At 51.7% G+C, this 26,104-nt stretch overlaps 1 protein-coding gene across 6 annotated transcripts in view; it reads left to right on the top strand.

Moving 5' to 3' along the window:
* The first annotated feature begins 844 nt into the window (after positions 1-844).
* Positions 845-26,104, top strand: part of NADSYN1 (NAD synthetase 1) — a 48,667-nt gene continuing 23,407 nt past the window's right edge. The window contains exons 1-10 of one of the 6 annotated variants that reach the window (XM_065527816.2): positions 845-1,027; positions 2,731-2,791; positions 6,036-6,152; positions 11,200-11,253; positions 11,807-11,896; positions 14,166-14,332; positions 20,135-20,186; positions 20,964-21,052; positions 21,237-21,354; positions 22,065-22,196. In XM_065527816.2, coding sequence (XP_065383888.1) covers positions 2,789-2,791; positions 6,036-6,152; positions 11,200-11,253; positions 11,807-11,896; positions 14,166-14,332; positions 20,135-20,186; positions 20,964-21,052; positions 21,237-21,354; positions 22,065-22,196 — 822 coding nt within the window. In that variant the 5' untranslated portion in view covers positions 845-1,027; positions 2,731-2,788. Of the gene's footprint in view, positions 1,130-2,730; positions 2,792-6,035; positions 6,153-11,199; positions 11,254-11,806; positions 11,897-14,165; positions 14,333-20,134; positions 20,187-20,963; positions 21,053-21,236; positions 21,355-22,064; positions 22,197-26,104 lie in introns of all 6 variants that reach the window. The other 5 variants (XM_045372327.3, XM_045372328.3, XM_045372325.3 and 2 more) reach the window with 5 other exon arrangements.

Here is a 26,104-nt window from a genome sequence, read left to right as displayed (position 1 = left end):
TGCAAGCGCCCTGGAGAAGAGACTTGGCAATATTTAGGAAAGTCCAACAGCACGAACCCTACGACTCCGCAAAGCTGCTGGAACTGGCGGAAAGGAAATTGCAGCAGTGCGTGTGTGCGTGCGTCTGTTGGCAAAACGCTGCTAACAACTTCAATGCCCATCCGCTATTGAATAAACCTGCTTTATTCCTACAATGGAATACCAAACTGCAGAAAAATAATTGAAAGAACGTATCTCATGTTACAGGGGAAAAAATCAAGTTGCAGAAGCACATTAAAGTGCAGTTCGTGTAGTTTCAGAAAAGGCAAGCAGCGCGCTACCTGCGCTGCTTACACACGTGGTACAGGAGTGAAAGGGGCAGGAGAGGGTTCCCAGGAATTCAACGCCATCTGCCCAGGGAGGCGGGATTCCCAGCACGGAGAAACGATTTGCTGCGGTCTGCCGTCCCGCGGGCACGATGGAGCGCTCCTACCGTACTCTCTAGTGTTGGTGTATTTGGAACGTTTCACGCCGTATTAAAATAAAACATGGCTAAGCTGGTTGTGGGGTGGCGGTCTGGGATAAAATGGAGGGGAGCTGCAGCTGGGCGGTGAGCTCCCCCGCACCTGTGCGACTGGACAGGTTTGCCCGCGAGGGCGGGGCGGGGGCGGGGCCGGGGCCCGGGGCAGGGTGGAGCCGGGGCGGGGGCGGGGCCCTTCACGGGGCAACGAACTCGGCGGCCACCTCGCTGCGCAGGCGCGGTCGTGAGCGCCGCAGACGGGGCGGAGCGATCCGTAGGCAGGGCCTGACGCCGCAGTTCTGCTTGGCCGGAGCCTCAACGGATGGGCGGGGAGGGGGCGGGGCCGGGAAACCCGGAAGGTCCGGCGCCGGAGCACCCTGTCTCGCTGGGACCCGGGTCTTGCTGTCCCCCGCTGGCCTCCTGCCCGGGCGACTGCAGCCAGGATGGGCCGGAAGGTGACCGTGGCCACCTGCGCACTCAACCAGTGGGCCCTGGACTTCGAGGGCAATTTGCAAAGGATTTTAAAGAGTGAGTCTGGGGCGGCGGGGGCACTGTGGCTAGGCCCAGGCTTGCCCGTGGCGCGCTCACAGCCTTGCCCTGGGCAACTCGCGGCCCTGGGCATGGGATCAGGTGAGATAATGGGTAATGACCCCGCCAGTGGTACGTGCTCAGGTCCTCCTCGGGAAGTGAGTGTTTATAGTTCGTGGGGACAAGCGATATACAAGGCACGGTTAAGAAAAGTCTGGCGGTTTAGGCGGGAGGCCTGGGGATGGACCCGTGTTCTATCTCTGGGGTCCAGTGGCTGGGGCTGAGCTGCCCATCCTCGGAGATATGTAAGTTGGACGGAATGGCTGCCCCCTGGCGGGTATGGTGTGCAGAGACCAGAGATTGACGGTCTGGGTCCCCGTGGACCTCCCTGGTGGGTGGGCATTGGGAGAAGGCGTCCCAGAAAGGGAAGTAGAAAAAGACGCCTGTCATCCCAGCACTTTGGGCGGGGAGGGGGCAGGGAATCACCTGAGGTCAGGAGTTCAAGACTAGCCTGGCCAACACGGTGAAACCCCGCCTCTACTAAAATACAAAAATCAGCTGGGCATGGTGGCCTCGAAGATAGGGTGTGGTTGTTGAAAGGTCACCATCTAATTTTCGTTCATATGGACGCACCGTGGAGGATGAAAAGTTAAACTATTACACCTGCACCTAAATGGGCAAGCCTGCAGGTGTAGTCAGGTTGCAGCTTATCTTGCACTGGTCTGCTGACTGCAAGAGCCTTTGCCAGGAGCAATAGAAACAGAATGTTTCAAGAGCTGGCATCTTATCAGCATGTACCCTGGATTATTATTGTTATTATCATTATTATTTTGGACATGGACTCTCACTCTGTTGCCCAGGCTGGAGTGCAGTGGTGCCATCTTGGCTCACTGCAGTCTCTGCCTCCTGGACTCAAGCAATTCTCCTGCCTTAGCCTCCTGAGTAGCTGGGATTACAGGCGTCCGCCACCATGCATGGCCAATTTCTGTATTTTTAGTAGAGACGAGGTTTCACCATGTTGGCCAGCCCGGTCTCGAACTCCTGTCCTCAAGTGATCCACCTGCCTTGGCCTCCCAAAGTGCTGGGATTCCAGGCATGAGCCACCGCAGCCAGTGGTTGTTTTGTTTTGTTTTTTTTTTTAATAGCAACCTGCTTTCACCTCATTTGCTCAGAGCAAATCCAGTTGGACTGAAGAAGGCTGGGTGACTAGAGCTAAGCCTACACTCTGCCAGCCTCTCCTCCCTAGATGCTTGTTGGAAGCTGCTGCCCCAGACCAGTAAGCTAATGGTGCCTGACAGTGGCACCACTGCTGGATCGTAATCCTTCAAGTCCTTTTTCCTCTAGGTGGTGTTGGGCATTTCCTTGTTAATAAACTACCAGGGTGTGACTTCTTCCTCTTCCTCCGCCTCCTCCGTGGTGCTAAGGGTCAGGCCCGCAAACCCTCGCTGTTTCTCATTTTCTGCAGGTATAAGCAGGCATATGCAAGTATAGGCAGGTGCAGGTGTATACAGGTGTATGCTGCCCTCTGCTGCCAGGCTGTCAACAGGAAGCCTGACTGCATCCGGTCTGGGAAGGCACAGAGCATTTTTGTTTGTTGTTTGTATTTTGTTTTTATCCTACCTACTGCAGCAGGTTATTTCATCTGTCTCTGAATGTATAGGTGCTGAAATTGCCCCATTTTCTTTTTCTGTCTGTACTTACAGGTATTGAAATTGCCAAAAACAGAGGAGCAAGATACAGGCTTGGACCAGAGCTGGAAATATGGTAAGAACAGACACAGACACCCTGGGGTGGTCAGCTAGCGATGCCTGCATCAGCTCTCCCCAGCTGAGAAGGCAAGGAAGGAGCAGGGACAGTCCTGAGAGCTGTGGACATGCCACACCTGCTGTTGGGCCTGGTTAATGCCATTGAACACCTGAGCAAGAGCAGGCCCAGGGAGGCTGAGTAAGTCTAGATTCCCATGTTGAGTAATTAAAGGAACTGACTTTTACCGGATTAAGGCCAATTTCAAAGTTGGGCTGCTTCTGTGTTACCACTGCCTTTTTGCTGTGGTCTGAATGTTTGTGTCCCCCCAAAATTCATATGTTGAAACCTAACCCCCAGGTGATGGTATTAAGAGATGAAGCCTTTGGCAGGTGATTGGGTCATGAGGGTGGAACCTTCATGAATGGGATTAGTGCCCTTATAAGAGAGGCCCAAAGGAGCTCGTTGGCCGCTTCTACCACGTGAGGACACAGAAGGAGAGAACCAGCCCTCACCAGGTACCAAATCTGCCAGCACCTTGATCATGGGCTTCCCAGCCTCCAGAGCTGTAAGCAATACATTTCTGTTGCTTATAAATTACCCAGTCCAAGGTGTTTTGTTATAACAGCCTGAGGACCAAGATATCTTTGGTTTTCATTCCGTGATCTCAAAACAAGCATAAGTCATCATTTCTTATATGCCTTTTTGTAAAAATCAGGAAAACTGATTGCTTATTTCCCTTCTTGTCCCTTCTTTAAAAACAAAAACAAAAACAAAAAACAATAAGTAGCCACATTGTAGGTCTCTTGTAAGCGATAGTCCTTTCTCATTTTGGATGTCAGCTGCCATCTGTGCTCAGCTAGTTTCCCGTTGGTCTTTAGGCCCCTGACCCATTGTGGAATCTGGAAGTCCCTCTTCAGTCTTTGTCTCCTGCCTTAGTGTGTGTTCTTGCTTCTGGACTTAGAGTAAGCAGGAACTGTCTTCTCTTAGGAGGTTTTGTGTGAGTCCAGAGGCATCTTTCTCTAAGTCCTTCCAAGTTCCTTTCCTTTATTAGGTCGATTTCTCTCCTTAGAATCCCACCTTCAAATAGGGCTGTTTCTCCCATAATATCCAAGAATGTTTACTTTGTTCTTTAATTTGTCTTCATTTGATTGATTCTTTAAGAAATTCTTCACCTAAGTGCCAAGGGATCTAGGATTCTGGGTAGTCTGAGGTCACAAAAATTCGATCCTCTCCTGGCCCTGTGGCCGGATCCTCTCCTGGGCCGGACTCAAGGCCTGATCATCTCGAGAGCCTGACCTCTCCTGGGCTGGTCCAGGAGCGTGATCCTCATGTCCTGTCTGCTGCTTGCCCTGGAAGAGCTGCAGTGGTGACAGCCCAGTCCCCCGGCCTGATGTGGCCCAGATGCTTAGAGTTGAACTCTTCTTTTCTTTCTTCGTCCTAGTCTCTCTCTTCTATAAAAGTTATATCCACCTCTCTCTTTCCTCCAAATATGGACCTGTTTCATTTTGAAAATGGGAGGATGTCTAACTAAAGGCCCCTGGGATGGAATATTTGCATTCAGCAGGGACAGGGGCCCAGCTGAGCAGGGCTCTATATAGCTCACAACCTGCTGAGCAGGTTCCTATGAAATATTCCAACAGTTTACAAAGAGGAAACCGAGGCAGGAGAGGAGGGACGTCACTTCACTGAGCACACCGCCTCTTGTTCTTACTGGTTAGGGGTCCAGCACCTGATACACAGGGAGGGCCCAGTGGCCCTAGAGCAGGCTGACTCGTGGACCAGAGACCCTCTCACCTAGAAACGTCAGCTGTTTCCTTTGAGTCGGTGCTGGAGGCTTTGGAAAGGGATGGCTGCCACCCAAATAGCCCCGGGCACGGATTGACCAGCGCCTGCGATAAACTGCTCCTCCAGCTGCTGGCCCGTCGAAGGGGTGAGAGGCCTCTGGTCGCTGGATGCCATGCAGAGGGACGTGTGGTGTTATTATGTTATTTGGTTTCACATGTGGGCCAGGACGCCAACAGGGCATGAAAACCCACGAAACAGGGATCCGTTGGAGGAGAACGGACATCTCAGGACTCCGTTCCCTACTGGGGCATCTCCTGGATACCGTTTGTATCTGAGAACTGGGCTTTTCCTCTTAGCAGAGCCAGCACAGAGAGCAGTGCTTTCCCAGATACTAAAAATCATAATTGCCGGTTCTGGGGTTTATGCGAGCGTGTGTGAGGTTTGCTGGGCATTTAAAGTGTGCCTTCCAGGCTGATGGCGTAGTAGAAAGGAGAACTTCTTGAAGAGTTATAAGTGTTCTACAAATGCTCTATATTGTATTATGGGAACCCCAATAGTAAGCAACCCAGCCTTCACATTTAATGACACCACGGATTATTGAATTCCTGCGGATGCCGAAATAGAAACAAACTAGAGACTTAAAGCAACAGAAATGTATTCTCTCACAGTTCAGGAAGCCAGAAGTCCAAAATCAGGATGGCAGCAGGGCCTGCCTCCCTCCAAAGGCTCTTGGGGAGGGTCCCTCCTGCCTTTCCCAGCTCCTAGTGGTTCCAGGTGCTCCTTGGCTTGTGGCCTCCGTGCTCCCATCTCTGCCTCCGTCCTCACGTTGCCTCCTCCTGTTCTCCCCGTCTCTCCTTTCCTTTATCTTACAAGGACACTTGTCATTGGACTTAGGCCCACCTGCAGAAGCCAGGGTGATCTTGGGATACTTAATTTCGTTACATCAGCAGACTCTTTTTCTAAGATAAGGTTGCATTTGTAGGTTTCTAAGGTTGGGATGTGGACAGACCTTTTTACCTTCATTCAGCCGACTACAAACATCTATAGCAAGAAACTCAGGGGTAGCTTTGTGGGTGGTGTTTCTGAATGGTTATTAGTGATCTTTGCCAAATAATGGATTTCTGTGGGTCCAGCTTTGTTTCTTTGGGGTTCTTCTCTTGTCGATCAGTGTCATTTGGGCCACATTAATGGTTAAAAGGAAACCCAAGGACAGGCACTTCCTGATATGAGAGATTTTTTGTAGTAACTTAAAACTCAGAGAGAGGAGCAGGGGCCATGCTCTATCACGTTCAGTAAAGCACATTGTGCTGGGGTGGTGGGTCTTATGCTGGATGCTCACTGGAATCACCTGGAAGGCTTTGAGAAAACACCTGAGCCCCGGCCCCCAGACACGTTCAGACTGGACGGGCCCACAGGCCCTGCCCCAGCCCGCTCACCTGAATTGTTTCTGGAGCTCACCTTCTCACTCTCTCTGCAGCGGCTACGGATGCTGGGATCATTATTACGAGTCGGACACCCTCTTGCACTCGTTTCAAGTCCTGGCGGCCCTTCTGGAGTCTCCCGTCACTCAGGACATCATCTGCGACGTGGGCATGTAAGTGCCAGTGTGAGTGTGGAAGGGCAAGCCCGGGACAAAGGCAGGCTCAAGGGCATGACCCACCCAACCAGCCTCCATCCAGGGTGTGGAACGTCCACGTGTCCAGGGATACCAAAGGCCTTATGCTTGAAAAGTGGGTTTTGTTCCTATCTCAGCCCCGTACGCCACCTCATTTCCCCTGCAAGGAGGTAGCTCCCGGAAGCAGGATGTGTCAGTTCTTCCGGAAAGTCCCGTGCACACATCAGCAGACTCCACACAAAGGGGAATGCAGCGTTCACCCCATTGCATGCAGAGAGCTTGACTCACATCATGGGGAGCCCTGGGGCTCATTCCATGTCCACGTGTCGCCACATGGTTCCCATGGCCTAGGCTGCATATGTGTAGCTCCACAAGGAAGGCCTCTGCATGCGCTGTGCTGGTGTCTGTGCTGTGCCCTGCATAGTCGGTCCCTATGGAAGCCTCTGCACATGCTGTGCTAGTGTCTGAGCCCTGCTTTGCATAGCGGGTTCCCTGTGGAGTATGCTGTGCTGGTGTCTGTGCTGCACTCTGCATAGCTGGTACCCTGTGGAGGCCTCTGCACGCCCCATGCTGTTGTCTGTGCTGTGCCCTGCATAGCCGGTCCCTATGGAGGATGCTGTGCTGGTGTCTGTGCTGTGCTCTACATAGCTGCTCCTATGAAGGCTTCTGTGTGCACTGTACTGGTGTCTGTGGTGCACTCTACATAGCTGTCCCCTATGGAGGATGCTGTGCTGGTGTCTGTACTGTGTCCTGCATAACCGTCCCCTATGGAGGCCTCTGCACGCGCTCTGCTGGTGTCTGTGCTGCAGTCTGCATAGCTGTCCCCTGTGGAGGGCTCTGTGTGCGCTGTGCTGGTGTCTGTGCCGCACTCTGTATAGCTGGTCCCCTATGGAGGCCTCTGCACTCACTGTGCTGGGGTCTGTGCCACACACTGCATAGCTGTCCCCTGTGGAGGCCTCTGCACATGCTCTGTTGGTGTCTGCCGCGCTGTGCATCGCTGTCGCCTTTCACTGGGCCTTGCATCAAGTCCTTTATGTCTCCTTCAGCTCCGCCTCATCCGGCATGGAGATGGCATCTTGGCTCACTTCTTTCTTGGCATCTGTCTGGCGCATATTCTCCCGCCACTCGCATCCAACCCTCACCATGACATTTATGGAGTGGGGCCTCTTCTAAGCAGCACACGGATGGGAATTTTAGGCTCTGTTCACATGGATGATGCTAATTGGTCCCGTGGACTCTCTTAGTTTCCTTTTGCTGCTCTAGTGAATTACCATGGACACAAAACACACAAGCAACACCAGTCTTTTATCTAATGGTTCTGAAGGTCAGAAGTCAAGGGGTCAGTGGGTCAGCAGCAAGCCTGGTTCCTTCTGGAGACTCTCCAGGAGGATCTGTGTCCCTGCCTTCTCTAGCTTCCCTGGCCTGTGGCCTCTTCCAGCTGTGACGTCGCCCCGACCCCCACTTCTGTTGTCACAGCTTCTCCTCTGACCCTCCCTCTTATGGGGACTCTTGCCATTATGCTAGCTGGCCCAGATTGTCCAGAATCATCTCCCATCTCAGGGCCTGTCACCTCATCACCCCTGCAACGTTTCAGGTAACAAAACACAGTCGCAGGCTCCAGCAGTTAGGATGGGGACATCTTTGAGGGGCTGAGAGTCAGCCGACCACATGGACTTATCTTGTCACTTCACCAAGTTTTCTACTCATTAGGGTTTCTTTTTTTCGTTTTTGTTTGTTTGTTTGAGACAGATTCTCACTCTGTTGTCCAGGCTGGAGTGCTGTGGTGCAATCCTGGCTCACTGCAGCCTCGACCTCCTGGGCTCAAGTGATCCGTCCGCCTCAGCCTCCTGAGTGCCTGGGACTACAGGTGCACGCTAGCACACCTGGCTGGTGTGGTTTTTGTTTGTTTGTTTGTTTGTTTTAAATTTTTCCTAGAGACAGGGTCTCGCTATGTTGCCCAGGCTGGTTCTTTTTGGGTTTTGTCTTTTGTTGGTTCATTTTTGCTCAAACTTTTCCTCTGCTGACTGAGTTTATAATCCTCTTTTCATTTTTCTACTTTTTACACTTAAAAATTGTAACCATCATATTTGAAGGTATTTTTTTCTTTTGAAATCTAGCGTTTTTCTGGATTGGAGGCTCCAATAAACAAAACAAGAGTTTTATCATAATGTTATTGATAACTTCCATCTTGCACTGTTTCTTCAAATGGTCCTCCAGGAAGAGGGTGCTGATTTGGGTTCCCGCCCTCTGTGGTTGCGGGTACACCATCCTTAGTTCTGCCCTACAAGGGGTTCGCCTTTATAAACAAAATAAAGAAACAGAGTGGTGAATACTTTTTTAAAAACGACTGTCTTATTTATTTGCTTTGCTCACTTACGGAGTTGAATTTTTTTGTTTGTTTGTTGGTTGTTTGTAACACTCTTCGAGAGTTACCTGTTTTTTTGCCTACAACTGTTTGTGTCTCATTTATTTTGAGTCCTTGACATGTGAAACATGTCAGTCCCTTCCCACGTAAGGTAAAAATCCTTCTCCCGGTGCGTCGTTTGGTGTGTAACTTTGTTTTATGTGTCCGGTGGTAAAACGTTCACGTGGTGAAAGCGTCGCCCTGATCTGCTTTAGTTTGTTTCTGAGTTTGTCCTGGTGACTTACTCCACTTAGAGATCAGATATTCACGGAGGGCTCGTATTGTATTGAAAACATCTATTTCTCTCACACTCTGGGCACACTTTGTCTAAGTGAGAACAAGTTTGTGTTCGTCAGGCATCTTCTGTGGCAAGAACAAGAGCAAGAGAGAGAGGGGCAAGGCGCTACTCACTTTTTTATTTTTATTTATTTATTTCTTTTTGAGACAGAGTCTCACTCTGTCGCGCAGGCTGGAGTGCAGTGGTGCGATCTCGGCTCACTGCAACCTCTGCCTCCCGGGTTCAAGCGATCCTCCTGCCCCAGCCTCCCAAGTAGCTGGGACTACAGGTGCACGCCACCACACCAGGCTAATTTTTGTGTTTTTAGTAGAGACAGGGTTTCATCAGATTGGTCAAGCTGGTCTTGAACTCCTGACCTTGTAATCCGCCTGCCTCAGCCTCCCAAAGTGCTGGGATTACAGGCGTGAGCCACTGCACCCAGTTGCTACACACTCTTAAAACGACCAGATCTCACCCACCACACCAGGCTAATTTTTGTGTTTTTAGTAGAGACAGGGTTTCATCAGATTGGTCAAGCTGGTCTTGAACTCCTGACCTTGTAATCCGCCTGCCTCAGCCTCCCAAAGTGCTGGGATTACAGGCGTGAGCCACTGCACCCAGTTGCTACACACTCTTAAAACGACCAGATCTCACGAGAACCCACTCACTCCCTGTCAGAAGAACAGCACGGAGGGGATGGTGCCAAGCCATGCATGAGAACTCCACCCACACCAGGCCCTACCTCCAAACTGGGGATTACAGTTGGACATGAGATCTGGTGGGGTCCTGAATCCAGAACACGTCGGAGAGGAGGAACAGAAGCCATGATGGAGTGAGTTGCTCATGGTGGCCACAGCCAGGACGGGGGCTGCAGCCAGGACAGGGACGGGCAGTGGTGCCCCTGCATGCATCTTACCCTTTCATCCCCATTTTTGGGAGGAAGAGTCAAGGCTGTTGTCAACCAGAAATAAAATCCTAAGGTCCTCCCAACCCTCTGAATGAACTGCTTCTCTCAGAGGGACCCTCCAGGGTTAACCTGAAAGCCTGGTTCAGGCCATGACGGGGAGTCGGTGGTGATCGGGGATCAGACAGGCCTCATTTCCCCTCCTTCCTTTTGGAAGAGCTGACCAGCATGAACATCAACACAGACTTTAAGTCTCATAGGAAACATTTATAGTCTGTTCCCTCTGAAGCCCGCTACTCGGAGGTTTCATCTACATCATAAAACTTTGGTCTTCACAACCCACTGTCATAACCCAGACGTTCCTTTCTATTGATAATAACCAATTGCCGATCAGAACCATTTAAATCCACCTATGGCCTGGAAGCCCATCCCCGGCCGCCTCGAGTTGGTCCTGCCTTTCCAGTTCGAGCAGTGCCCATCCAGCACGTATTGAGTGACATCTTCTCTCTCCCTGAAATGTGTACAAGCAGGCTGTGCCCCGACCACCGCGGGCACGTGTGGTTAGGACCTCCTCGGGCTGTGTCAGGTGTGTGTCCTTCACCTTGGCAAAATAAATGTTCTAAGTGGACTGAGACCTGTCTCAGATACTTTTGGGTTCACACCGGTTACTCAGCCAGTGGCAAGGCTGGAATCGGAACTCCACACCATCCACGTTTGGTTTTTCTTCCCCCGAAACACTTTTGCGGTCGGATCACACCCCCGGCAGGCGCCTGTGCTTCTCTCCGACACTGCGTCCTCTCAGCGCTCCTGTCCGGGTCATCTTTCCCTTGTGCTGCCCTGCTCTGGCCAGAGCCTCTTGTCGGGTCACTCTGGTCCCCGTGCGAGTATCCCCAGCCAGGTCGCCCTCTCCTGCTGTGGTCCCCTCATCTGCAGTGGGAGATGATAGGGTGTCAGCGAGGTGATAGGAGTGTGAAGCCAAGGCCCAGTCCTGAGAAAGGGCCGGCCCCGAGTGGCGAATGGAAGGGTTCCACATGTCCCAGGTGGTGGGTGGAAATGAGCTCAGGGCGGACAAGTGCTGGAAAGTGGATACCTCAGGTTAGCACAAGGCAATTTGGAGGGGGAAGGGGAGGAGGCAGCAGAGGCTGGAACATTTCAGGAGGAGAGGGAAGAACCCTGTGGTGGAAAGAAGTTGCTGTTCATTGAGAAGAAGCTCCTCTAGGCTTAGAGTCAGTGCTGCCTGGGTGGCAGAACCATCTCGGCTCATTTTAGCTTTGATTTGAGGGTGCCAACAGAAGAGCCTTGCAGTTCTGTGAAGGGATCGGAGGAAGCTTCATATTAAAGTAAAATGCATGATTCCAGAGCTGCAGCCAGCCACTGCCTCCGCATGCTCTGTGTTTTCATAACTGGGCAGACATGCATGTACCTCCCCTCTCTCCTGCAGGCCTGTAATGCACCGAAATGTCCGCTACAACTGCAGAGTGATATTCCTCAACAGGTAGGCTCCCTGCCCCCGCCCCCGGGAGGGTGACTGGGGCCTCTCCCTGGCTCTCAGCCGAGGGTGCTGCCCTGGGGACCCATTACTGGTCGGCTGCTTCTGGAAGTGCCCGGGTTAGTCAGAGCCGATGCACCAGGCAGGTGACCCAGGTGCCTTTGCTTCTCTGGGTCTCAGCCACCACCGAGACAGGCATCATCAGGTATCAGAAAGAGAGAGATGCAGAGGGTGGGGGTGTGGGGACACAGGTCCTTGTGACCTGGAAGCCAGTCCTGCTGAGCGAGTTCCCTGGAGCGCCTGGTCACCAGCTGCTGGTGAGGTGCACACCTGCTGGGGCTTAGCTGCTTCACTGTGAGGGTCAGGAACGGATGCAGCCGTGGAGACCTGAGTCAGAGAGAGAAAGTGGAAGCCCAGATAAGGAGAGAGATTTGCTCGGGGCCCCATTCTTGAGCCAACTGTACACGGCATCACCTTGTCCCCCGGTGGCAGTGGCCACCGCCAGTGACATGTTTGTCTCAGGAGCCCGGTGTGCACGGCTTTGTTCCTCTGCCTGCAGGAAGATCCTGCTCATCAGACCCAAGATGGCCTTGGCCAACGAAGGCAACTACCGCGAGCTACGCTGGTTCACCCCGTGGTCGAGGAGTCGGTGAGTCGGGTGCTGGACCGCTCCCGGGATGTGTGTTAAGCACCTTCGCTGTGTGTAGCCTTGGGTCCGGATCATGGGGGTGTTACTGGTGGAGGGTGTCCAGGTTCTTGACATTTTGAACAAAGGATTGGACAAAAAGCACAAACAAAGCAAACAAAGAATGAAGCAACCAAAGCAGAGACTGAATGAAAATAAAAGCCCACTCCACAGGACGGGAGCGGCCCCAGCAAGGCTCACGGGCCCGGTTACGCAATGTTCTGGGATTTAAATATCCTCTAGAGGCTTCCCATTGGTTACTTGGTGTGGGCCCCATGTCAATAAAGAGGCTGAAGTGAAGTGACAAGGTTATTTACTTGGTGTACACACTATGCAAATAAAGAGGTGTTTCCTCTCTGAATTAGTTACAAAGTTATTTACTTGGTCTTAGAAAGCTGGGGTTTTTCCTTTGATTTAGTTCTAGGAAGTGCTCAGGTTCCCTGCCCCCAGACCCTATTCTACCTCAGCAGTGTCAGGGATATGGACTAGCTGGGGCCAATGGTGCAGGCGGTGAAGGGATTTACCAAGACGGTTGTAGGCGAAGACAGGCAGATTGATTAGAGAAAGTAGGAAAATATTTTGCAAGATTGCAACAGGCAGCACAACAGAGAAGGGGCTGTCTGCAGAGAGGCGGGGGCTGGAGGGAGGTGTTATAGGGTTGTGCTGGAGGGGGCTACATTGGGGATGAGGTAGAACTGTGGGAGCCACTGCGGAAGGAGGTCATTGTGCCTGTGGAGGTCATCGTGCCCTCAGAACAATTGTTCATTGTTCTCCACATCTGGGGCTCCATACTCATGGCTTCCTCATCTGATCAGGTCTCTGCAAGCAGAGGATGCACAGAAACATGGACTAGGGTCTCCACCCCCTGGTGCCAGTCCCTTATATGCCTGATTTGATGCTGCTGATTAAATTGTAGCTAGGTTCAGTGCAGATCACGTGGAACTCTCAGTCATCAGTCAGGGATGTCAGTCATGTTAGGTGAAGTGTCACTTCCATCTCGAATGATACTGAATGTCAGGTTTCACATCGTCACCCGGTTGACCTTTGGGTCATTCTTCATCATGGGGTGTCTGCCACGTGCATCCTCAGGCATTTACTGGCATAGCTGGTCTCCCCACAGATACTCCCAGTTGTGACAACCAAAAATGTCCCCAGACATTACCAGATGTCCCCTGGGGGGCAAAATTGCCCCAGTTGAGAAATTCTACTCTCTATTTTTACTACAGTTATTTCTATTTTTTATTGTTGTTATTGTAAATGAATTCTTTAATATTATATTTTTAAGTGGTTAATATTTTTATATAGGAAAACTTGATTTTTGTGTTGCTTTTGTAATTGACCACCTCATTAAATTCTCCTATTGTGTCTGTTAGTTAGTCTGTTGATTTTTGTAGTTTTTCTTTTAAGTTAAACTTATATAATATGCAACTAATTTTCCTTTTCCTTTCCAATATTTACACCTCTTGGTTCATTTTCTTAACTTTTGTTGGCCAGCATTTCTAGAACGGTGTACTAGATCATTTCTGGAGCAAAATTCTTTGCTAAGGGGCAGTTTCGTCTTTTTCCCAACTTTCCTTGGAAAGTTCTTCATGTTTCTGCATTTGATTGGGGCTTATATCTATCTATAGCTAGTTTTACTTCAGATTTTTAAAAATTGAGAATGGATGTTAAGTTTATCCCATGTCTTTCTAGCATATGTTGAGGTGAAGATAAAGTAAATCTTTGCTTTGTAAATTCTCCAGAAGAAAAACAAAAACAAAAAAGCTGTCTTTTGATCTCCTAGGCTGAGCACCTACACTCAGCCACCTGGGCTTTCACTTAACACGTGCCCCCATCCTCAGCCTCTAGACCTCAAGACCGCCCCTTTCCCTGTCCCCTGTCTCCCGAGCCTAGTGTTCTGGTGCCCAGTGTCTGGTGCACTCTGGTCCCCAGTGGGATGATGTGCTGGGCCCAGGAAGTGGTCCAGGTATCCTCTGCTTCCGGCTCTGTCTCACCCCGCCCTCTAGAGCCTGGTGCTGCCAGGCACGGGCTGCAAGGTCTCCGTGGGCGGACGGCTTTGCTTCTCATGGCCACTCTCTTCTGCAGGCTCCAAGGCTGTAATTTCATCATCTCTGCCAGCAGAGGCGGAGAGATGTCTGCCCCTTCGCGGTTCACTTTCTGTCTTGCAGGTGGAATCGTTGACTGCTCTTGTCTGCCACTCACTCCTCTGCTGCTTTGCCGTTTCTGACTCCAGGGCAGTTCCAGAACCGGAATGACCCTCACGACCGAAGCCATTAATATGCAGGATACAGTGTGTCTGCATTTATGTCTCATTTTCAAATGTGCACCACTGAGCTGGCAGGAAAGTACAGAATACATTGAGCCTAAAAACAGTGAAACCAGAGACCCTGGGAAACAAGGGTAAGACCCGGGGCACAAAGCTGGCTTTTGCCCCAAGGGTTTTCCTACGCCTGGAGACCTTGAGCTTTATTGATGATAACTCCATGGAAGTGGAGGTGGGGGGATGGGCAGGAGATCCAGTAGGAGACACCCCCGTATGCTGTCGCTATAGTCGGCTCACATTAAAACCGTGACTGAGACATAAGCCCACTGCACAGAGAGAGAAGGCTGAACACATGCCTTCCTCAACCTGGTGCTTGGTGAAGGGGGAGAAATGTTGCCTAGAAATTGACAGCCTTTGTGCTGGAAACCTCGCTACCTGTGTAGTATAATAAGACTCAGGAGAAGAAGTTAATTCCGTGTGCACCCAAGATGAGTTCAGGAAGTGTCCAGTCTCCAGGCAATAGACCTTCCAGAAGTTACCGTAGCGCCCGCAGATGCTGGGCATGGGCAAACAGACATCTCTCTGGAGAAATTCACCTTCAATCCAGGCTGCTCAGAATTTCTAGACGTGACATTTATAGAAAATGAGAAACTCACAGTCCAAAATCATAAAATGTACAAGGAAATAAGGCACAACGAGTAAGAACCAGCAAAAAAATACAGTAGATGCAGACGTGAAAGCTCGACACAGAATAGAAAATAAGTGTTCCTAATACACTGAAATAAATCGATGAGAAGCTCAAAAGGTAAGAAACAGACAATCAGAGTTAGAAAAAGAGCCAAATAATAATGTGGATGAATAACACGTAAGTTAAACATAGTTGAATAGAGAGGTAGGGAACTGAAAGATAGACCTCTCCCTGCAATTATCTAGAATTTAAGCCTTAAAGAAAATCTGATGCAAACCTAAGAGACATTAAGAAACATGAGCAAAGAGTGAAAGTGGATAACAAGGGTGGAATCCCTGTCTCAGAAGGAGATAACGGAGGTTATGGAGAAGAGGCGGTATTTGAAAGAAGATGGAAACATCCACACAATATTTAAAAGATGCTGTTCTCAGATACACTAACTGCAACAGATCTCAACAGGATAAACAAACAGAAAGTCACATCTAGAAACATTCTTGTGAAACCACAGAACACTAAAGACACAGAGAAATTCTCGAAAGTAGCCAGAAGGAGAAAAGAAATCACCCACAAAGATTGAGCAGCTGGAGCAACTCCTGCTTCGTCGTGGCAAAGCCTGGAGCCAGGAGACGGTGGCTGGAAAAAAATCCGAGGAGGGAGTCACCGGCAGCCGGGAATGTTAGAATCAGCAAATGCATCCTTTAAGAACAAGGACAAAATCAAGACATTTTTACACAAGCAAAAACAGTTTATCGTTAAAAGACTCAATGGAAATTCTGAACGTGTACGTTAGGCAGAAGGAAAATTATTCTAACAGAAGCCTTGAAATTTCAAAAGGATTGGTGAAAAGGGATATTGATAAATTTGTGGATATGTGTAAACAAACGGGACTGTACGAAACATAATGTCTAGTATGTAGTAGAAAATCGGCCAGCCCTAAATCGCTGCACAGCTGTGCATGTAAATTAGGGCAATGCTCTGTAGGAGGGTAAAGATACTGATCAATTTTTGACTTTAGGTGAAATACACATAAAGTTTCTAGGGTAACCACTAAAAGGAAAGATACAGAACATATGATTGTCAAAGTAGCAGGCAGAAGAAAAGAAGAATAAAAAGGAAAAAATGAAATAATTCCAAATGAAGCATAAAAGGAAGTGAGTTCTTTAAAAGTCCAGTAGAAAAAGTGGGACTCAGAGATAGCACAGAAGACAGAATAAATCTGTCAGTAATCACTACAAATAAAAATGGACACAATAATTTGATTAAAGGACAGAGGTCGTTATTCTGGATCAAATGAAAATCCAGGAATAGACTGAAACCGTATTGTAATTAACAATACATTTTGGCAAGTTTGCTGGATGATAAAACCAATCAAAAGTCAGGCTCCTTTCATTTACCAACAACATTCAGTCAGAACGTGTAACTTTAAGGAAGATACTGTTTATTCCAGCAGCCAAAGTGCTTATGGATAACTATAACCAGAGATGTGTAAGCCCCGTATGGGAAAAAGTGATAAAATTTTATGGGAGGGCATTAACAACTACTGAGCTAAATGGAGATTGCCTGCGTATGTGAAAAGGAAGGCACAGTGTGAAAAGCATTCATCTCCCCTAAGTTGATCTATGGATTCAGTGTAGTTTCCATAAGAATCTGAACAGGAAATTCAATAAACCGGCTCCAATATTTCCATGGAAGAGCAGAAGGCCACGAATAGCTAAGATACTCATGAAGACCAAAAGAAAGGCCAGGCGTGGTGGCTCATGCCTGTAATCCCAGCACTTTGGGAGGCTAAGGCAGTCAGAAGTTCAGGATTCGAGACCAGCTCAGAAGTTCGAGACCAGCCTGGGCAACATGGTGAAACCCCCTTTCTACCAAAGAAAATACAAAAATCAGCTGGGCGTTGCGATGTGCACCTGTGGTCCCAGCTGTCGCGATCAGCTGGGTTGTGGAGACCCTAACCCAGTGGCACTAGAGGAATTAAAGACACACACATACAGAAATATAGAGTGTGGAGTGGGAGTTGGGGCTGACAGCCTTCAGAGTGGAGAGCCACGAATGAGTGTTACCCACATATTTATTGACAGCAAGCCAATGATAAGCATTGTGTCTATAGATTATAGATTAACTAAAACAGGAAACAAAGGAATGGGCTCTGGTTACTTATCTGCAGCAGGAACATGTCCTTAAGGCATAGATTGCTTATGCTATTGTTTGTGGTTCCGGACCGCCTTAAGTGGTTTTCCGTCCTGGGTGGGCCAGGTGTTCCTTGCCCTCATTCTGGTAAACCCACAGCCTTCAGCCTGGGCGTCATAGCCATCATGAGCATGTCACAGTGCTGCAGAGATTTTGTTTATGGCCACATTTGGGGGCCTGTTCCCAACACCAGCTACCTGAGATGCTGAAGTGGGAGGATCACTTGAGCCCATGAGACTGAGCCTGCAGCAAACCCCGATCGTGCCACTACACTCTAGCCCAGATGACAGAATGAGACCCTGTTCGTCCGTTTTCATGCTGCTGATAAAGACATACCCAAGACTGGGTAATTTATAAAGAAAAAGAGCTTTAATACACTCGCAGTTCCATGTGGCTGGGAAGGCCTCACAATCACAGCAGAAGGCGAAAGGCACATCCTACGTAGCGGCAGACAAGAGAGAACGAGACCCAAGCAAAAAGGAAAACCCATTATAAAAGCATCAGCTCTCCTGAGACTCACTACCATGAGAACAGTTTGGGGGAAACCATCCTGTGGTTAATTTATCTCCCACCGGGTCCCTCCCACAGCATGTGGGAATCACAGGAGCTACGATTCAAGGTGAGATTGGGGTGGGGACACAGCCAGACCATATCAGCGCACCTGGGTTGAAGTCCAAAGATAGGCGAGATTTGTTGCGGGGAGCACTTCCAAGGAGAGAGCATCACACGGTGGGAGCTCCGAGGTCCAGGCGATGCTCTGCTCCTTCACCTGGGTACTGCGTGCACTGGACTTATTTTAATATCCTTTAATTACACATGTGTGCCTTTGTACTCTTTTGCGTAACATATTTTGCAATAAAACGAATCCATAAAGGAAGTCTGTGGCCAACCAGATTTTAGTGCTGCTTCTGCAGGAACCAGCTTTTCCTGCCGAGGTGCCTGTGGGATATCTCTATGACTCTGGAGGTTCAGTAGCTCCAGCAAATGGCTTGGGGGTTCTCATCATGTTTGATTATGCCCTGTAAGGTTTTTCGACTTCACATTCAGGTCTTCTTATTTCAGGAAAAGTTGACCTATTTTCTGCTTCCAAAGGCTTTTGTTCTTTTGCTTCCGTTCTGTTCTTCCGGAACCTCGATGGTGGGCAAGTGACATGTCTGTGTCTGCCTGCCTTATCTTTCATCTTCTTTCTAACCATCATGTATTTGCATTTTTTTCTGGCAGTTTTATTCCCCTGAATTTGTCTTCTCTGCAGTGCTCTTCACGGGGCTCTATCCTGTGCTTTGTTTTTCGTATCTGCAAGCATTTTAAGACTTTTCAAAATCTTTTCTTAGTTGTCAACTTATCTCCCGTCATTTATTTGTGCTTTTGTTGAGACCTTTTATCAGTTGATGTTGTCTCTAGGATTTCAGAGCATAAGTGTGGGGCTCCTGTTCCTCCTTCTCCGTTTGTCTCATGAATACCTCAGTGTCAGGTGTCACACTGGGCCCTCTGGGATGGTATTCCTTTCATCCCTGTGGAAGGGGTGGCAGGAAGGTGAGGCTGGAGCCCACCAGAAGCAACTGCACATTTTGGTTCGCTTAGAGAAAGCTGAGGTTTCTTTTTTTTTTTTTTTTTTGAGATGGAGTCTCGCTCTGTTGCCCGGGCTGGAGTGCAGTAGCCAGATCTCAGCTCACTGCAAGCTCCGCCTCCCGGGTTCAGGCCATTCTCCTGCCTCAGCCTCCCAAGTAGCTGGGACTACAGGTGCCCGCCAACTCACCCGGCTAGTTTTTTGTATTTTTTTAGTAGAGACGGGGTTTCACCGGGTTAGCCAGGATGGTCTTGATCTCCTGACCTCGTGATCCACCCGTCTCGGCCTCCCAAAGTGCTGGGATTACAGGCCTGAGCCACCGTGCCTGGCCGAAAGGTGAGGTTTCTAATCCTCTGGGAGCTGTGCCAGATGATGACAAGAAATGGTCGTGTTCACCATGCCCCTGTTTTAGTAAAGAGTACTTGGCAGGCTCAAGGTGCCATTCCAGGTTCCAGGTCCTCTTAGGAAAACATAACTAAGGCCTGGTCCTTGCCTGCAGAGAGCCATTCTCAAGGTGTGTGCTGGCCGTGGAGCACAGCTGCAGTGAGGGGCAAGGCTGGGTGCATGCCCGTCCTGCTGGGTCTTTGGTGCCCGGGGGGTCTTTGCATGAGTCGAGGGAAAGGTGCAGATGCAGGGAGAGATGTTTGGACGGTTCCTGCGTTTAAAATGCATGTTGGTGCAGCAGCATCGCCATCAACAGGCTATAGAGGGTGAACTGAGTGCTCGTTATGGGATGCCAAGGCAGCCTGGAGGTCTGTAGGGTATCTTCATGTCCCCGTTCCCTACGTGAATGAGGGGGAAAGACATCATTGACTCAGTTTCTCAACTTTTAACATTTCTTAAGTAAAGAGAGCTACTAAAACCATGCCCAGAAGGCTCCTGGGAATTCTGAGAAAGCAAAAAGGAAACAGAGTTTCTTGCAAGTCTGAGTGGCACATCTTGTAACAGCCTGTTGGAAGTCAAATACGTGAACCGTCTATTTTGAAGATTCCGCCTCTTGGTGGAGTGTCTTGGGACACCTTGCACTAAAGTTGGTATTAAACCCTCCTCCCCATCTCTCGAATTGAGAGCATCATTTTATTCCAAGGATGTACGGGTTTGTCATTGTGTTTCGGGTTAATGCCACATGATTTTTCTGATTCAGTAACAGCAGTCAGGAATTCCACCCGGATTTCTCCATGGGGCAGCGTGGCCAGTTCTCAGCGAATCCCCTGTGACACATCTCTCCGTAAAGATGACCATGAGCGTGTGGGGAAACTGAGACAGCCTGATGCTCAGAGAGCCCAGCCCACCACGATGTCACGTAGTCTCCTCAAGCCACCTTCATACTCTTTACCTTCATGCAATTGTTTATTGCACTGGGGGAACGCTTGGCAGTTCCTTTGCCAGTTCATCAGTTCGGAGGGTTCAGTTTGAGTTTTGTTTAAATGTAGCTGCCCTTCCTCATTTGTCCTGAGATGCTCCTCCTCAGATCCTTGGTGTTTTCCTCTCCAGGCACACGGAGGAGTACCTTCTGCCTCGGATGATACAGGACCTGACAAAGCAGGCGAGTCCCTGGGTGTGGAGCCCATTTTTCAGTCGGTTGTCGCTGTTCTCAGGCAACAGTGGACCGGGTGGGGCGGGAACCCTTTGGGATCCAGGTAACGGAAGGCACCACAGTGCGCACAGGTCTGAAACAGACAAAGGAGGCAGATTCCTGTAACGAGGGGGGCTTTGGGCCAGGCAACAGCCAGGGCGGCTCCTCCTGGCCTTGGGGCTGCTTTTCCTCCCTTTCCCTGCTCACACTGGCTTCCTCCTCTTGGTGTCCTCCTTGTGGCAGAAGACAGCCTTCTCCGCCCCCAGGGGCTATGTTCCTACGTTTAAGTGTTATCTAGACCGACAGCAAACTGCCCTGTTCTCAATTTTGAATTCTAAGGGAAGGCACCCTGGTGTCCCCTCTCAGCCGCTGCTCTGTGGCTGGGAGTGGGGGCCGAGTTTCATCAACACAGGGCAGCAGCTGCTTCAGTGTGATCACAGAACAGGGTCACTTCAGAAGCCGCTGGCCCCGATTGGCAACCCCATCGGTGACCGTGACATTGTGCCCCTTGGCTGCTCAGAGTACAGGCATCCCCTTATTCCACACATAGGCTCCTAAAGGCTCCTCTTCCTGGCACCACCCAGTGTCCCATGTGCAGCCGCAGGGCACCCACCTCTTCGGAATGTGCGAGAGCCCAGAGCCAACTCCAGCTCTGTGGCTGCAGGATGTGTGTGGCCCTAGGTAGTGTTTGTGGCCCAGACAGGGCGTGACCAATGAATCTTATGCACTCTTCTCTTCCGACGGCAGGAAACTGCGCCCTTCGGAGATGCGGTGCTGGCCACATGGGACACCTGCATTGGAAGTGAGATCTGTGAGGAGCTCTGGACACCCCACAGGTGAGCCCCATGCCCCTGTGCTGTCCGATCACCCACCTCACATGGGCCAGCTGGGAGGACCTGGGACTGCAGACCTCCTGGGGCCATCGGCCGGGAGCTGCCATGGGAAAGTGTGAGGGGCCGCCCGGGAGGCTGGGTTAGAGGAGTCTGGTGGCCTCTTCTCTTCACCTGCCTCTGCCCGCAGCCCGCACATCGACATGGGCCTGGATGGAGTGGAGATCATCACCAATGCCTCGGGCAGTCACCACGTGCTGCGCAAAGCCAACACCAGGGTGGATCTTGTGACTATGGCCACCAGCAAGGTAGGGGTTGGGCCAGGGAGCGTGCACCATGGGGTAGGCACTGCATCTCAAGCACTCCTGCATCCTCAGTGCCCATTGCAGGGCTGGGCCCACACAAGATGGACGTTCCGGGCTTGTAATTACGGCCTGGACTCAACAAGTGTGCCCTGCTGCCCCCCGGGGCTTCGCTGGCACAGCCCATCTCACCCGCGCAGCTACCCCAGGAAGCCGACCCCGTCACCCTCCCTGCTGTGACCAGGAACCAGGACGTGCTCCTTGTTCGTTGGCATGATGGCGGGGCGTAGGGAACACCCGTATGTTTGCTGCTCCTGCTCTTGGGCAGTGAGACGTGCAGCCGTCGGTGCTGGTTCGTCCTTCACGTTGCAGGTGTGGGTTTAGCTGAGCCGCGTTTGAATCTTGGCTTCATCACACGGAGCTTTCTTTGGCTTGTCTGAACCTCATCATGCCTCAGAGAGGTGACGGGGTCTGCCTTGTAGGGTTGTTATGAAGCAAAAACACATGTTTTACGAAGAGCCTGGCGCCTAGCAAGGCCAGGCTCGCTGCAGCTTCACGGGTCTGTGCTTCCCTACACGTGCGCGTTATCTCGGCGGTGGTGGGGCCGCTCATGATGACCTCGCGGGACTGGGGGGACGTTCCTGTGCGCGGGCAGGTGGCAGGCGAGGGCAGTGGACCACAGCTGACCACTCTGCTGTGGGCTCTGCCTTTTCCAGAACGGTGGGATTTACTTGCTGGCCAACCAGAAGGGCTGTGACGGGGACCGCCTCTACTACGACGGCTGCGCCATGATCGCCATGAACGGAAGCGTCTTCGCTCAAGGATCCCAGTTCTCTCTGGATGACGTGGTAATGAACGGGCCTGGACGTGACTGGGGGAGGGTTCCCTGTGCAGAGGCCGAGCTCCTGGCCCTCCCCTCTAAGCCGGGTGCTTAGTGAGGGCCCCTGTGGAGAAGCCCCCGGGGGTCCCGCCCGCTCTGATGGCCTCTGATTTACCTGGTTGGTGAGGGGGGAACCTCCCACCCTCGGGTCTGAGGATAGCCGAACCCCGACACATGGCACATGGTACTGGACGGTTGAGGTTGTAGGCAGCTTACGAGTTCTGCGTACCCACAGTGCGGGAGGAGGGCTCCGTGCCCCGCAGGGCCAGGTGGGAGTGCACTCAGGAACCAAGGGGACAGCCCGCGGTGGGAGGCAGGCTCTGTGGTGCCGAGAGGACGGGTGCCGCCTGGCGCCTGTGGGAGGGTGGTGTTGGTTTGTTGGAATTCCAAGGGCTGGCAGGGAACCAGAGCCGCTCCTTTGAAAGGAGCAGACTCCATGGCCCCCGAGACAGTTCTAGGGATCCCGTGTTTGGTGAGGGGGCCTTATCCTCAGGAGCAGAGCCGTCAGGGGAGCTCATGGTGAGGCCGTTTAAGGCCCCGCCATTCTTCCCCAGGTGCTGAGGCCACATATACTCATCTAAGGCCTTACACCACGCTGTCCCTGAGTCCGGGGAAGCAGGAGTGGAGACCCCAGGACACTCTGGTCAGCGAGGCTTTGTTCTATGGGGCTCTCTGAGCACACAGTGGCCAGCTGCGTGAGGGACAGCCCTGGGGAAGCTGTGAGTTACAGGTTGGAAGCGCCATTGCTATCCTGAAGCGACACAGATATGTGGGTGCTCAGAGGAAGGAGATAACAGAGAACAAAGCTAAGAACCTTGCCTGGCACAGTCCTCACCAGCAACTGAGCTGCCGCTTGGAATGGGGTTCAGGACCTTGTTGGAGCCCCAGATTCCTTTGGGAAGCTGATGAAAGCTCTGCACGTTCTGCGTCTAAAGATGCGCATTAGCACAGGGCAGGGCTTCCCAGGTGATGGTTACCGCGATGGGCGCGAACTTCCTCCACAGAGAAGAGACCACGGGTGGAAAGTCCTGGGAGAGGTTTGGGCCACTCTTCCTTTCAGTTTTTTGTTTGTTTGTTTGTTTTTGAGATGGAGTCTCGCTCTATTGCCCAGGCTGGAGTACAGTGGCACGATCTTGTCTCACTGCAACCTCCGCCCCTCGGGTTAAAGCAATTCTGCCTCAGCCTCCCGAGGAGCTGGGACTACAGGCGCCTGCTGCCACACCCGGCTAATTTTTTGTACTTTACTTAGTAGAGACAGGGTTTCACCGTGTTGCCCAGGCTGGTCGCAAACCCCTAAGCTCAGGCAATCCACCCACCTCGGCCTCCCAAAGTGCTGGGATTACAGGTGTGAGCCACCGCACCCGGCCTCCCTTTCGGTTTTTGAAGCAAACAAGAAAAAACGAGCTGTTATTGCCAAAAATGGAAATCAATCCCGAGTGCACAAATACAACAAAAAGTAACTTTTAGTTCTGCCCCAAGCCGACGTGGGTGGGAGCATCCCCACTCTCGGGCTCAGACCCCTCGCGGGTCCCCAGCGCTCCCTCCCGCACACAGCGTCGCAGGACTCGCCTTTGGACCCGACGCGTTCCACTCTACTCTTGTTGGGGAGCGGCATTAAAGCGTGGGGTTCACCGAGGCAGGCGGTAGCACAGGACACGAGTTCTGCAGCTGGCTTTGCAGGAGCAGAATGAGCCTGTGTCCTGGCGTCACCGACTCTGAGAGGCTGGCTGAGCGGTTTCGTTGCTTTGCTGCCCCTGCGTTGCCATCCTCACGATTCTGTCTGGTGCTTTCCGCACAGCATAGGCGCGGTCAGCACGGAGGCGGTTACGAAACCAAACCAGTTTCAAAGTGGACCGAGTGAACTTCACCCTGAAAAAGAATTCCACGGTCTTTTCAGGGGTTTCTTGCACAGGGGGCAGGCAAGGATGTGGCCGTCTCAACTCCAGGCCCTGCTTTCCACGTGACAGCGTCCCTGCAGGCCTCCTTGCTCTTCATGGTTAACCACGACAGAGCTGGAAGGGCTTTGAAGAGAAGGATTAAGTTTCTGCTGATGGGAAGTGTGGTCCTCTCCCCGTTCCCCACGCCACAGCCACAGGCACGTTGGCGGTCGTGTTGATTGGCAGGTGTGTTGGGAATCACCTGCCCCAGGACCCCCGCAGGTTCCTGGCCCCACATCAAGCCCCCGAACCGGAGTCTTCGGGGGTCTGCATTTTTAGTGAGCACTAGGCAGTTGTTTCATGCACTAGAATCCAGGAGCTGTTGTCTCTAGAATTCCTGATGTGGCCCGAGATCTCCGTCCTAGGCTACAGCCACAGGTCTGCTGCATTGAGAGTGGCAGTGCTGTCCTCAGGCTCAGGACACTGCCCTCTGCCAGGTCCTCCGTGGTGCACCTGAAATCATCAACAGAAGTCTTGTGACACGTGGAATCATTTGAGAGTCTCCCCTTCTGCCTCCCGCTCGAGCAACAGACCCGCCGATCCCCCTCGTCGGGCCCATGTTTCTTAGGGTCTTCCTAATCCCCTGGGCTTTCCGGCTTGTTGTGTACCTGGAGTCAGGCTGCAATATGGAAGGCTGTTAACCTAGCCTTGGGGAGAGTGGGATGGAGCCACCTTCTCATGGAACAATCCTCACCTCCCCCATCTCCATTGTTTTATGGCTTCACACTTACCATGGCTTTCTGCATGGAAGCTTGGTGGCCACAGTGCCATCACTTTGGAAAGCAGCCAGGGAACCACAGGATGCGTGAATCGGTCTCCTTGTCTTCATGGGCATCTCCAGCCAGGTCTGGCCCCCTGTTACAGCAGTAGGAGTGAGGGGCGCGCAAGGTGGCCACGGCCATCCTGTGAACCACCACAGTGGTGCAGGTGCTGTTCCCGCTGTCCCACGCTTGCGTTTAGCAAGGCAACACTCAGGAACACAATTTGATAAAGGTATTTTTTCATGAAGGAATAACCCCTGAGTTAAAACCTCATTTCTGCATACACTGCAATTGGCAGAATCCCCCACAGCCAGGTTCAAAGGCAAGGCAGTGTCACCTCCTGTGACACAGGCAGCACGTCCGGGCCAGGACCCTGGCATGGATACTGGGCCTGTGGCTCTGACTCTGCCCTCCCCCAGCTCCGCCCTCCTCTGTGTTTGGCCTCATTCTCAGGTTGTCCTCCAGCTCCGCCCTCCTCTGTGTTGGCCTCAGTCTCAGGTTGCCTCTCTTCTTGGGCACGGGATGTTTGCAGCAGCTCCAGCCATCCCATCTTCACACAGCCACATGCAGAGGCAGCAAAGGGGCCCTGGCTCCCTGTGTGTCTTTTTGATGAGAGGGACATTCCCAGAAGTCCCCTGCAGAGGCTTACTGACAGGGGGGTGTCTTACTGACGGGGGGGATGTCTTACTGATGGGGGTGTCTTACTCACAGGGGGGTGGTCTTACTGACGGGGGTGTCTTACAGGGGGGTGTCTTACTGACGGGGGGGTGTCTTACTGACAGGGGGGTGTCTTACTGCCGGGGCTGTCTTACTCATAGGGGGGTGTCTTACTGACAGGGGGGTGTCTTACTGACAGGGGGTGGTCTTACTGACGGGGGTGTCTTACTGACGGGGGGATGTCTTACTGACAGGGGGGTGTCTTACTGACAGGGGGGTGTCTTACTGACGGGGGCTGTCTTACTGCCGGGGGTGTCTTACAGGGGGGTGTCTTACTGCCGGGGGTGTCTTACTCATAGGGGGGTGGTCTTACTGACGGGGTGTCTTACTGACGGGGGTGTCTTACTGACAGGGGGTGTCTTACTGACGGGGGGTGTCTTACTGACAGGGGGGTGTCTTACTGACGGGGGCTGTCTTACTGCCGGGGGTGTCTTACAGGGGGGTGTCTTACTGCCGGGGGT

The sequence above is a fragment of the Macaca fascicularis genome, chromosome 14, assembly GCF_037993035.2.
Source record: "Macaca fascicularis isolate 582-1 chromosome 14, T2T-MFA8v1.1".
Classification (NCBI taxonomy): Eukaryota; Metazoa; Chordata; class Mammalia; order Primates; family Cercopithecidae; genus Macaca; species Macaca fascicularis.
The sequence above is the reverse complement of the archived record's forward strand: the minus strand, read 5'-3'. Positions and strand labels throughout refer to the sequence as shown.